The 13,849-nt window shown below is 43.3% G+C and overlaps 1 protein-coding gene across 1 annotated transcript in view; it reads right to left on the bottom strand.

Moving 5' to 3' along the window:
- The window catches only part of GMPS (guanine monophosphate synthase), an 82,258-nt gene that overhangs the window by 28,002 nt on the left and 40,407 nt on the right, over positions 1 to 13,849 (bottom strand). The window contains exons 4-7 of the mRNA XM_036753560.1: positions 9,025 to 9,122; positions 7,076 to 7,179; positions 4,685 to 4,878; positions 3,350 to 3,515 (exon numbers count right to left, since the gene is read on the bottom strand). Of these exons, the coding sequence (XP_036609455.1) occupies positions 3,350 to 3,515; positions 4,685 to 4,878; positions 7,076 to 7,179; positions 9,025 to 9,122 (562 nt within the window). The remainder of the gene's footprint in view (positions 1 to 3,349; positions 3,516 to 4,684; positions 4,879 to 7,075; positions 7,180 to 9,024; positions 9,123 to 13,849) is intronic.

Here is a 13,849-nt window from a genome sequence, read left to right as displayed (position 1 = left end):
TTTACTCACTTATCCATGATAACATATCTTTTCCCAGGAAACAAGAAACATTCATACTGATCTTTTTGGCAAGAAGTATCAAATCTCATAACAATTTCTACAAGTAATATTATTTTGTGTTCTAATTTCCACTCCCAAGGGGATTATCAACTCTTAAGACAAGCTTTCATATGGAGGCGTATATAACCATTTAATGAACTATATTTTTAGGAGATGATGTTCTGCTGTTAGGAACTGATGCTGCTAAACACAAAACAGTTTCTGAAAGACACCTTTCAGATAAAAGAAAATTTAGCCACAAGCATAAAAACAAGCATAAAAAAATCTATCAGGACAAGAAAGGCAGTTAACGAATCTGTTTCCTGAATACCTACTTAGTATAATCAGATCTCAGGTCCTAAAAGTGATCTGATAGATATATGGATTCTATGATGACTAACCCTGATAGACTTTGCTCTTCTCAGCAATACAAGGTGCAAAGACAACTCCAAAGCACCCACGATGGAGAATGCTATCTACATCCGGAGAAAGAACTGTGGAGTCTGAATGCAGATTGAGGCGCACTTTATGCTTCCCTTTTTTTTCCCTTTTTTTTTTCTCTTTTGTTTTTGTTTTTGGGGGTTTTCTTTTGGTTCTGTTTCTTCTTTCTCATAATTCATTCCATTGGACATAATTCGTCTTTACAACTTGACTATTGCGTAAATAAGTTCAATGTGAAGTTACATGTAGAAGATATATTGGATTCCATGCCATCTTGGGGAGAGAGGGAGGGGGTGGGGGGGAAGAAAATCTGGAACTCAAAATTATGTAGAACCAAGTGTTGTAAACTGAAAATAAAACATTTCAAAAAATAAAACTAAAAAATAAAAGTGATCTGATGGGGCACATTCTCATAAACACCACCACACCCTTCAAACTTAATGAAGAAAATGACCTTGCCTTCTATGGCACTTCTAACTTTTCAAAGAGTTTCTGCCTTCCCTCCTCTTGTGATCCTCCATGAAGAAATTATGGGAAGAGGTGAATAAAAAGAAAACAAATAATGAAAAAGTATGAGTGAGCTGTAATCCACCCCCACTGAAGAGAGTTTTCACATGTACCCTGTGAGCCAGGGAAGGCAGATCAATTTTAGTTGTTTGAAAAACAGGGAAATTGAGGTCCAAGGGGCTTCCGCCAGTTGTCTGAGGTAAAACAGCAAGTCCGTGAGGTCAGGAAGGATGAGGGGAGAAAGCGCCAGCAGAAGGAGCCCCTGGGAGATCAGGGGTAACCTTGCAGTGAGGTCACAAGGTGGACTGCAAAAGCCAGTGAGGGAAGAGGGAAACAGAGGCAACTTTTTCTACAAGTTTATCTGTGAATGAGGGCACTGAAGGAGAGGGCAGGGAGCAGGAAGAAGGCTATGGGACAATGAGGCAACTTTGTAGGCAGCAGACAGAGAGACCAAAGACTGGAGAGGGGGCCTGCTCACGAGGACAGGAAGCCGGAGGTTGGCCTTGGCCAGAAGAGTTATGGCTGCATCAGCAACTGGAGCAGAGGAGGAGAGAATTCAGTTTGATGCCAAGGGGTTTTGTGATATGGAGGGGCTCGTGAGAAATGGCCACTGTAGCCTTAGTAAGCAGTGACATCGTCCGCTGAGAAGGTGGGGGAAAGGCTGATGTGGGAGCCCTGAGAAGAAGGAACAGAGAACCAGCTGAGGAGGGGTGGAAAGGCTGCCTTGCTAGGCTGAGAAAGAATATAAACCTGTAGCAGAGCCAGTCCCCGGCATGATCTCTTCAGCTCTGTGTGGCAGCACAGGTGCAGGCACAGAGACAGGAGAAAGACGGTGGGACTGAGCCAAAGCTATAGCTGGACCAGGCCTGGCACAAGTTACTCTCCATCCCGTATTCTGCAGTCCAGCCAAACAGACTTCTTGCCACTCCTCACATGTGAGCCTAGACCTCCCATTTCTGTCTTGTATGGGCTGAAGCCTCCTTCACTCTCTCCTCTCAGTATCCCTCATTTCTTTCATTAACTGAATCATAGGTCCTCCCTCTAGCCCCCAACTGCTAGTAGCACCCTAAGGTCCATGGGACCTTTCCACTGGACTTGCAGCTGAAACCTTCCCTGGTGTAATCTCCCCCACTGGAGTGGGAGCTCGTGGAGGGCAGGGCCCATCTTGCTTTGCACTGAATTCATTCATTCATTCATTCATTCATTCATTCATTCATTCATTCATCCATTCATTCCTACAGCACTTTAAGGTTTGAAAGGGGCTTTACATGTATATGTGTATATATACAGTCTCCTTTGATCCTCCTCTTCTCAACAGCCCTTCACTTACACAGGTTCACCCAGGAGAGAACACCAAGCACAACTTGCAGTGTTGGCACTGGTATCACCGGCACCAAACATCACCAGAGTTTCCTGAGCACTTATGCCCAGATCGCATGAGCTCACACTGGGTAACCGTCCACCCATCCCAGCTGACTGAAGAGCAAATGCACTTTGTCATTAACTACTGACTTTAATTAACTAAAAATAAAAAGTCAAGGGCCCCCCTACCAGAGCCCTGCAACTATCTACAGATCGCAATCAATCTCCAACAAAGATAGAAAGCATGGCCAGCCTGCCTGCCCTCTACCACCTTTGTGATTCAGAGAAATCTGGAACAAGTAGATTCTTGGGTTCTCCTGTCCTAATATAGTACCAGTAAGAAAGAGAAAACAACCGAAGAGAAACTACAGAATTGCAAATCATGAGGATAAGTAAAAAGGCAAAAGAAATGTGATGCTGTGAAATTCGAACTGGGTGAATACAAATTTGTTGGCTTAACGATCATTCTTGCACAACTAATGTTTTTGAAGACTATCCCTAGGGCTGATACTAAAAGATGAGCTCAAAGATCAACATCAGTAACACAGTAATCTCCTATATCAAAGTGATTATGAGTTTTGTTTAAGATGCTAGATTAGGAAACGAGAAGTGGATTTTAAGATTCCACAATCAATCAATATTTATTAAGAGCCCACTACGCGCCAGTCACTGTGCTAAGCACAAGGGACACAAACAGAGGCAAAAGACAGTCCCTGCCCTCAAGGAGCTCACAATCTCATGGGGAAGCAACAAGCAAACAACTATGTACAAACAAGCTATATACAAGATAAACAGGAAATAATTAACAAAGAGAAGGCACTAAATGAGAGGTTGGGAAGAAGTTCCAGTAAAAGACAGGATTTTTAGTTGGGACTTAATGGAAGCCAGGGAATATGTTCAATAGGTCTTATGTGAAAGGATATGACTTTGTTTAATGAAGCATACACAGTATACCCTAAAGAGGCCCGAGTCTGTAGGGAAGTGTAATGGCTAGCCGTACCTTTGACCTGAATCCCAAGTTTTTTGAGGGCTTCTTCCACAGACTGGCTTTCCCTCTTCCTCATAAAGCCATTATCTATATGCACAGCAATGACTTGGTCTTGGTCCAAAGCCCGATTCAACAGAGCTGTACAAACTGTTGAGTCGACGCCACCACTAAGCAAAACCTAAAGAGGAAGGACATGAGAGTGGGAAAAATGGAACTGGCTCGAGCATGTGAAGAGAGGCTGAAAACTTACCACTAAGGCAAACTGCACTCACCTCAAAGCATTCCTTAATCACTCATTTTTCACCATCACCACTAACAAGTTTTAGGCAGCCCAAGGAGAACACTTTGAACCAACTCCAAGGAGAAGCGCTATCAAGGATTTGCTCCTGTAGACCACAGATCTCTAAAGGTGGAGCCCAGGCTGGAACCCCAGGGATATGATCAGTCCGAGGATGGGAAGAAGGGCCCCGTCTCACCCAGCGGAATCATGGAATCCTCTTCAACGTAACTGCCCTAGTCAACCTGTCCTATCAATGACGTCCCATGTCCAACACAGGCTCCAGCAGCAGCTGAACAGGCTCCTCGGCCCTCCTTCACTGCCCTTGAGGCTCAGTGCCCCAAGGCATAGGTCAGTGGATGAGCTGCTTTCCCCCACTTTCCATTTTTTTGGTGGGGAAGACTGAGTAGCCACTCCTTTTCTCCTCAAACCCATCCCTCCCTCCCAAACTCCCTCTTTCTACTGAGAGCACCGCCATCCTGCCAGTGGCCTCGGTTTTCAATCCAGTTATCTTTGCTGCTTCTCTCTGCCTCAGCCCATGTCTCTGCTGGATTACCATCCTGCCATCTCTGTCAGGCAGACACTGCCCCAGGGCTCTCACCTCTCACCTGCACTACAGTAGGAGGGTCTCCCTGCCTCCCAACCCACCCTCCACAGCTGCCCAAACGAACAAATTCCCCCTAGCCCAGGTCTGATCACATCATTTGTTTATTCAATAAACTGCACTGGTTCCCTGCTGCCTCTAGGCTCAAACAGCACTACATTTTTATGTCACTTTTTAAAAATTTCTATTTTTTGTGTAAATTGTACAACCATCAAAATGATCAGTGTGATCATATGTAGATTTAATTTATATATAAGTAAATACACAAATTTAGGAGGTATGTGCTCAAAAATTTTTACTGATAAAAAGTACAAGATGAAAAAGATTTGGAACTAGTGAGCTAAAAACAAAGATTAAGCAAAGATAACTGCTTCATGTGCAAATAACACATTTTATGGAATCTGATGAAAAAGAGAAGTAAATGAGGCAAATTGACTTCAAGTCCCATCGCACTCAAGTTGCTCACCAGAACCTTGGATGTTCCCACTTGTTCCTTGATCTCACGAATGCACTCGATCTCCCGGTTCTGCACAGTGAAGGTCCCACTGCAGCCAGCGATATCATACAGGAAATTCTTAAGGATCACTTTCCCATTCTCTGTAAGACCAACCTCAGGGTGGAACTGTACTCCATACAGCTTCTTAGATTCATTTGCTATACCTTCATAGAAATAATATTAAAAGCTATTAAAAAATTACTCATGTTCGAAAAGACTGACTTTTTTCCTTGCTATTCCTTTCTAAGTTTGAGGACAAGTAGAGCACAGTGGATGGCATGGAAAATATACAAATTAAAATGTCACAGTAATAAAATTCCTGTCACCTCTTTAGAGCAACTCAATCCGGTCCAACTACCAATCAAGGCCTTCTACAATCGAGGTGCTGGGCCCTGGGGACACAGGGTTTATTGAGAAGAGACAACACATAAAAAGCCAAGTCATAAGTCGTCGGTCAATCAGCATTGTGTCCAGTGCTAGGGACACCAAGAAAGGTCCAAACAGGCCCTGCTCAGTCACGATCTAATGGGGGAGACAACCTGCAAACCTTTATGTACTAACAAGATAGCATCATTTCAGAGAGAAAGCATGAAGATTACAGAGGATAAGAAAGGATTCCAGCATAAGGTGAGTCTTCAGCTGAGGCTTTGAGGAAGCCATGGAAGCAGGGAGGCAGAGATGAGGAGGGAGAGAGCTCCAGGCATTAGAGACAGTCAGAGAAAATGCTCTGAGTTGGGAAAGGGGAAGGTCTTATGCAAGAAACAGCAAGGAGAACAGTCATTGGGTGGAAGAGTACCTGGAGCGGATCAGGGCTTCATACAGAAAACTGTGAAGATAGGAAGGGCTTCAGACCACCAAAGGACTTTTGTCTGACCCTGGAGGTAACAGGGAACCTCTGGAGTTTACTAAATAAGAGAGTGATGCCATCAGACTAGCACTTTAGGAAGAAGAATATGGCCACTCAGTGGAGGACAGAGGTGGGAGAGTCTCAAAGCAGGCAGGACCTTACCCCCACCTCCAAGCTACTGAAACAGTCCAGGTGAGAGGAGATGAGGGCCAATGAAGGCCTGCACCGGGTTAAGGGGGCTGTCAGAGGAGAGAAAGGGGCATCTAAGAGGTGAAAACAAGACTCCATCACTGATAAGCTACGGGGGATGAGTCAATGATGACACCTGGTGAGCCTGGGTGACTGGGAGGACAGGGGACCCTCAACAGAGAGGAGAGGATTATCAGGGTTTTGGACATGACATCCAGTTAGAGATGTCTGAAAGGCAACTGTAAGATGTAAAAGTGCAGACTTAAGAGATGTAGGACCAGGGGTTAGTAGAGAGGGAAAGGCTGGACAAGAAGAATCTTCAGAGAATATCATTGAAACAATAGGACAGAGGGAGAAGAGAAAAGGAGAGGCCTAGGACAGAGCCTGGGGGACACCTGCAGTATGTGGGCATGACCTGGATGAGCCAGGAGGAGAGCCAGGAGAGGGCAGTGACAGGTTCATCAGAGACATCACTGGAGGGAAGGCTTCCAGTAAGAGACGGCCCATGAGATGAGTTCTGAAGGAAGCAGAGATGAAAAGACAGGGAGGTGGGAGACAGAGCAATGATTAGGCCAGTTTGTCTGGAAGTCTAAGTGTGCAGAGAAGCCTGGAAAGGGTCTGAAAGATGGCACATTGACCACCCCCAACACTGGCGCTCTTCCCATCATAAGCATGGCTACAGTGGTTCCTTCCCATTGTTCTGTAGATGGAGAAGGCTGCGCTGCATGGTCCTCCACAAGGACAAAGGCCCATCTGCCCAGGCTGCTCACACTGTCAAGGACCGAGGCCTCAGGTGTGCAGAGGCCAGCTGGGTGTCACAGAAGGCAACTCAATGACACGCCGCCTCTCTTTGAATCTCACGTTACAGCATGAAAGTAGAAGTCAGGGGATTTCACATTTGGAGGTACAAGAAGAATGAGAGGCCCAGCCCACCCCCTTTAGTTTATAGGTGAGGAAACTGAGGCACAGAGAGGTTCAGTAACTTGTCCATGGTTACACGAATACTAACTGTCAAGGACAGGGTCTGAACTTGAACCCTCTAATCCCCAACCTCCTTTTCTTTCAGGAAGGAAGGAAGGGAGAGAGGAAGGGAAGTAGGGAAAGAGGGAGGAAAGAAGGAGGGAGTGAGGGAGGGCACCTACCAAGGTGAAGAGGCCCCAGAGTCATGTAACTGAAAGCATGAGAGGTCTCCCTTTTAAAGTAGTTGTTTAACTGCTGTAACACTGAAAATGAGCAACAGAATCCAGTCTTCTAAAACATCAGATACGTTTATACTCTACACATAAAAAGTACATGGAACCCACACGTGTTTAAAAAAGCCACACCTGCTACAATGTTCCCAGACTGTGCCACAACCTTGAATCCATCAGCTACTTTGTCTACACTGTCTCCATGCGTGAGCAACACAATCTCTTCCTTCTGAAGACCCCTGAAAAGACAATTTCAATTAGAGTCAAATACAAATAATGCATGGAAACAAATATAAGCTTTAAAACTTGTCTTGAAATAGTAACTGTAAAACAGGGGAGCCCCTGAACAGCAGCTTGGGGCTGAGTTTATGGTGGAGAACAACGCAATAAAACAACACCCCCCCACAACACGGCTGTTAATTGTTGGCATTATCCAAATCAAAACCAAGCAGCCAGATAATAAAAGTGCCTTCAAGCTCAAAAGAGAATCAAGTGAGCTAACTCAGGCGAGTTAGAACTCTTTCAAAATCTTCTAAAGCCATAATTTGGCATTTTGCCTAAAATAAAAAGTGCCTGTGACAGAATCAGAGAATATTCAGACCAGAATGGACAATCTAACTTAGCCCCACTAATTTCAGAGATAACTGAGGCCAGAGAAGCAAAACAAACAGTTTGATGGCCCTAAACGCTCTTGGTGGCAGAACCAGGCCCAGTGGCCAAGGTTTCCCTCTCTCCATCTTGGGCAGCGGAGCTTTCCAGCCTTTAGGAGACAGCCCCAAAGACTGTCTTATGACTGAGCTAGAAGAATGGGCGAGCTAACCACTCTGAGTGAAGGAGGGAGCATTCTTTGGCCTTCGAATCAAAGTCAATAAAGTAACTGATGGCTGCAAAAAAGTCCCCTCAGAGTAACGTCACCTACTTACAATAGAACTTTAAATTTTACAAAGCACTTTCCTGACAATGACCTTATAGGGTTGAGTATCAGTGTTAGCCTGATTTCACAAATGAAGAAACTGAGGCTCAGAGCTCAAAACTCTCTTGCAGTATGGTCCCCTGGGGTGACTCTACACATTACAAACATGCAGCCTTTCCAGACTCAGCCTGGAAAAGTAGTTTTGTTTTGTTTTTTTCAAAATGAATGTTTTTAAAGAAAAATTTTTCATTCCCCTTTACTCAATACTGAAAATGGATTTATACTTTAGTTTGAAGTCAGGGCAAGCTATAAGCCAATGATTTCAGGAACTCAGACCCATGTACTATGAAGGCAAGTGTATAGTCACAAAGCACTGGACACTTTGGGGCATGGGTAGATCTTCATAAATGAAACAAAAACAAAGATACAACAAAGTGATGTTAAGAAATGCTGCCCTCCATGCATTAAGTGATTTGCTTTGACAGGCATCATGCTGGCTTTATGCTGGTGGAGAAAAAAAGGATGTTTTTAAAATAAAAGATGACTTTTAAAAACTAATGTTAAAAACTTTTTACATGTAAACAGGGGGAAAATAAAACACTAAATGAATGGCAAAAAATAATAAAATAAAATAAAAGATGATGTTAAGCTCTAGGAATATAAGGCAGCCCAGAGTAAAAAGCAGCTCTCCTAAAGAGTCCACCAAAATGGAGCCAGAAAAATACAAACAAAGCAAAGGTAGGAATGAAAACAAGACTCCCAAGCTTCAGGAAAAAAAGGAACAAAAAGAGAAGTTCATGTTTTCCTGCGCTCTGCAGCAGAAGTTACTAAACAGCCCGTCCATCAGTCTGAAAAAGGAGCACAGCTTCAGAGGCTGGCACCTATTGACCAATACAGCAGGTAATACAACAAAGAGAAGCTGGACACGGACGGGGACACACACACACACACGCACACACACACACACACACACACACACACACACACACACACACACACGCACCCCCTTGTCTGGATAGGGACGTCATGCCCTGAAATCCTTCTAGATATCGATTCTGGCCTAATACTCCTAAACTTGGGAAAACTACTCTCAGAAGTCACAAGGAAGAAACCTTAGCACTACACCCCTGATGGTCTTCCATGTCCATCTCTTCGAAAACATCTATAATACCTGAATAATGAGCAGGTGTTGTCTACGTTAATGTTGAAGACTCCATCTTCTCTGACATTTTTTTTGTGCACAGTACCTCCAAATACTTTATTCATCATCTGTTAAAACAAAAAAGAATTACAATTACACCAGGCAAAGCAGAAGTTCCCAAATGTGCCAAAGTAACACAAGCGTGCTGCCTTAGCTGACCGCAGTAGAAATGGTGACCACCACGCCCATTCGTGCTGTGGCTTCCTGGGCATCTCCTCGCATCGTCAGACACAAGGCTGGGAGCTCTGGACCCCATGTCACACAGCTGGTGGCAGAGTCTGGGCTCAGGCCCATGTGTAGGGGCTCCTCTCATTTTCTCAGATGTTGTCTGTTCATTATATTAAAGTGAAATACAAATAAGCACTCCTAGAGGATTTCAAACTAAGAAGCTCTGAGACATCTACCCCACCCACAGGTAGGTTCTAGACACTGTGGTCATAGGCTAACGTACGTACACTCAGGAGACATGAATACAAATTACTGGACTGGGAACATGGCCTAAGATAGCCCTCCCCCAAGAGCTCCTTCAGTGTCATTATCAATAGCAGGGGACTTTATCTGCTCCAGAGTTGGGTCACCAAGAAAGATTCAAAGGAAAGACTTTTTTCTGCAATTCCTAGAGGAGACCAAGCTCTGTGAGCTCTGCCCAGGATCCCGGCTGAACACTTCTGATCTCTTCCAAATGCAGGCTGCCCCCAAGGCTCAGGGCCAGGACAGGCCCCAAACAGAGAGCTGGAAAAAGGGGAGCAAAAACAGGGCCCTCTTGGGCTGATTCTTAAACATGTCTTGCTCTTCCAGTACTCTATGGACTAGCTAGCACAGGAGAGAGGGCACTACACCTGGGGTCAGGAAGACCGGAGTTCCAATCCTCCCTCAGACTCTTTAGTTGTGTGACTCTAGGCAAATCTCTTAACCTCAGCCTGCCTTAGTTTCCTCATCTGTAATTGTTGTTCGGTCCTTCAGTTGTATCCAATGTTTTGTGACTTCACTGACCATATGGTCCCTATAGAAGATACTGGAATGATTCTCCTTTCCCTTCTTTAATGGTAATCAGGGCAGGACTTTTTGCTGTTCTTCTCTTTTGGGATGCTAAGGCTATCAAGTGCTTTAATGAGTCTCACCTTTGTTTGAATGGGGCAGGTAAAGTGGGATCTTTTTGTTTTGGAGTGCTTCTCAGCACTAAGGCACTGAAAGTCACTAATATGTATATGTATATATGTATACAGGGTGTGTGGTGCTAGTGACTGAAGAACTTTCCCACACCCTTGTGTTGGTAACCAAAAATGGGCTCCTTAGCACTTAGTCAACAAGTGCCCTTGAATAGTTTGGCTTTTTCCCCTGAACTAACTGAATGCTGTTTGTATGTTGGAATGGAGTAAGCTTGTCAGCCCCTTCACCTTGCTTCCCTTGCTTAAGCAGATTGAAAGAACCTGTGCTTTCCTGGTCAACCTTGCTTAAGCAGATCGAAAGAACCTGTGCATTACACCCCCGCAGAAGCTGGATGGTTAAAAACAGCTTCCGTTGGAGCCAGAGGCTGCCACAGCCACAGCCGCCAGTAGCAGAGCTGACCTATGAGAGGATTGAGGAGTGCTGAACAAGGACTTGAGGCTAGTGGGTAATCTTTTTACCATAGAGGGGAAGTATGTATATGATTTTGCTTTATACTATCATGCTTCTCTGTGGCCTCCTAGTTTCTCTTGTGAGGAGGACTTATTGGGCCTGGAAGCTTTTGACCAAAATATCAAAATGGGGATGCTGGTTTGTGGGTTGGTTACTGTGGAGCCTAAATATATGCTTTGATTCTTCTGCCTCCTACTTTGAGAATTACTTATATCCGGCGGTTGCGAACCTTTCAGACATACATATGATCCTCTTTGAAATTATAAACTCTGCCCTCATACTACAACCCTAAATGCTAAGTTGGCCCCAGCCTTCAGGGTCCTGAGCAGGGAATAAGAGCTCTGAGGTTGGCGGTTTGCCTTGGGGGGGGGGGGGGTAACACTCATTGAAAGAGTGTTGGTGACAAGACTCTGGGCAAGCCGTGGAAAGGTGGTGGGGGGGAGGGCGCCTTTGATAACTCAGATGTTGGTGCTTCTCTGGTAACTATGGATTGCTATGAATAGACTGGTTTGTGTTATTTGTTCTGTTTATATAATGTATGCTTGTAATTTCTGTTGGTATTTGCTCTGAAGTTCAGGGGGCTGATCTTTTCCCCCTGAACCAAGTGAATGATATATGTATATTTAGTTAAATTGAGATTGTTAACACCTTAAAGTTGCTTTCCTCAGAAAAGGAGATCAAACAACTTGTTCTATCAGCCCTTCTGTGTGCTGGGTGTTATTGGTCTTACACAGCCACAGTAGCTGAAAGCAACATTGTTACACTTCTCCAGTGGAGAAGTTTAAGTGACTTGCCCAGGGTCACACAGCTATAGTAAGTGTCTGAGGCCGGATTTGAACTTCCTGACTCCAGGCCCCAGTGCTATATCCACTGAGCCACCCAGTTGCGGCCCCCTCATCTGTAAAATGGAACTAAAAATAGCACTTCCCCCTCCCAGAATTGTGTGAGGACCAAATAAGGTAATATTTGCAAAGAATCACAAAGTTGTGGCTATGATAATCATCATGACATGCCCTCATCTCATTTGGTCTCCCTACTCTGCCCTTCACACTCTACTGAACTCTCCTTACCAAAAATGAGCATAAATACATCAATCCTACCATCAGATTTCAGTTTTGACTGTGACCCGCTGGTGCCTTTTGAGGCCAACATGAAAGTCTGGTTGTTAATCTACTATGCAGGTGTTTAAAAAGTATCTGTTTAGGATGATCATGGCTACTGAACTACAGGCTAGATGTGTGAGCTTGCTCTCTCTCAGTAACCCTGGAAGGGGCTCAATCAAGCTCCCAGGTGGATTCCCTGGAAAGATGAGTTTCACTTGTACTCTGGACTGAATATGGGAACAAGAGTCACATTAATGATCTGCTTCCATAAAAGATTAATGTGCAAGTCTTTATACATGAAGGCATCTTAGAAACATCTGGGCAGGGCAATAAGACTAGGCCCATCCTAGTCATGAAATTTCAAGTAATAAGCAATAAAGATAAAACTGCCCATGCTTTGGCTATCCTTGAAGCACCCTGGAAGGTATCTTGAGACAAAAATTGGTTCTTCAGACCTAAAACAATTCCAAAAGACCAATGATGGAAAATGCCATCCATATCCAAACAAAGAAATATGATCGAAGCAAACTACTTTCTTTTTTTGCTTTGTTTTGTTTTTCTTTCTCATGGTTTCTCCCACTTGTTCTATTTCTTCTTTACAACATAACTAATGTGAAAATATGTTTAACAGGAATGTATATGTAGGGCCAATATCAGATTGCATGCTGTCTTGTGGAGGAGGCAGAGAAAATTTAAAACTTATAAAAGTGAAAGTTGAAAATTAAAAATAAATAAAATTAATTTTTAAAAATTAGTCCTTTGACGTTTAAATGATTATATATAGAAGGCTGAAATCACAAAGATCTTTCCAGATGCCTATACTGTGCCAGAAATGGGTACAATTTCCTCTCCTATTTTTTTTCTATAAAAAATCCTGAATTAAGATCCTATCCATGAAACAGGCTCAAGCCATTCCCTTCTACTGTAAGTATCTTTAACTTGTTCAAAAATTTATTAAAGGAACAACACTCCTTTTTTGGGCAAGGGACTATCAGTGAATTTCGTAAATGCCCAATAAGAGGAGATATTTTTACCTCCCTGCAAGAGCCAAGGGGAAAAAAACCCCAAACAAATTTTCCATCAATTGACGCAATTTGGAATACAGTTGGCTAAAACCCCCAGCATTCCAGGAAGGAAATAAATGTAATGACAAGTGTATTTATTAAATTCTTGCTGTATCTTTCCAATGTTGAATTAAATCAAGATTCATTTTTATGGTATGCCAAAGAAAAATGACTAGCATATGAAAACCTTTTTAATGGAGGTGCTATCTTAAGGGAAGCATATGGATCATTAAGACTGTCTATCACTGCTTATTTCTATTTGTATTTCTTTTCCCAATAATTAATCTAAGTAAAATCTGCAACCAACCTAGCAAAATTGGATTTCGGCGTTTCATGGGCCAGCGCTCTCTACTATCATGAACTTGTGTCAACAAGAGGAACAACTACATTTGTTTTCCTTGCATATGTGTGAAGCATTGATTTCTATTTCCTCCCTTCATTTTCACAGCTTGTGAGCCAGCTAAAAGGGGGAAAGAGATAGTTCCACACACGTCCTCATTTCTAACAGCTTTCCTTCCTGAGATGTTCAGTATCAAGACACATAGGTCATATTTTGATCAAACAAACCTACTTTGGCCATTTGCAGAAATTGTAAATTTACCACTTTCCTCAGAAGAATTTAAAACAGCTCAATTGGGAGGAGAAACAAAAATCAACGAACACAACTACTAAACGATTGAGTCAGATATAAAATGACAAACTTTACATTACTCATTTGGCTGATTAGTTTCCACCCCATTAATTGGGGTTGTCCCTTCCTTCCCCATTCCAACAGATATCTACTTCATCATCATCTCTCATAGATGCTAGCAACCAGGAGAATGATCAAAGGTCAGGAGCAGGAAGAAGAGAACTAGGGTCAAAATAATCCACAAAGGATGGAATTAAATCCTGGTTAGCCAAAAGCTGATTGATTGTTCCTTAACATTTATAAAACCTAACAGCAAAAACGTTGTTTCTCCTTATAGCAGAGTGTTCCCACTAAAGTCTCAGTAACCTAGTATAATA

The sequence above is a fragment of the Trichosurus vulpecula genome, chromosome 4, assembly GCF_011100635.1.
Source record: "Trichosurus vulpecula isolate mTriVul1 chromosome 4, mTriVul1.pri, whole genome shotgun sequence".
NCBI classification, from domain to species: domain Eukaryota; kingdom Metazoa; phylum Chordata; class Mammalia; order Diprotodontia; family Phalangeridae; genus Trichosurus; species Trichosurus vulpecula.
This window is presented reverse-complemented; position numbering and strand designations above follow the sequence as displayed.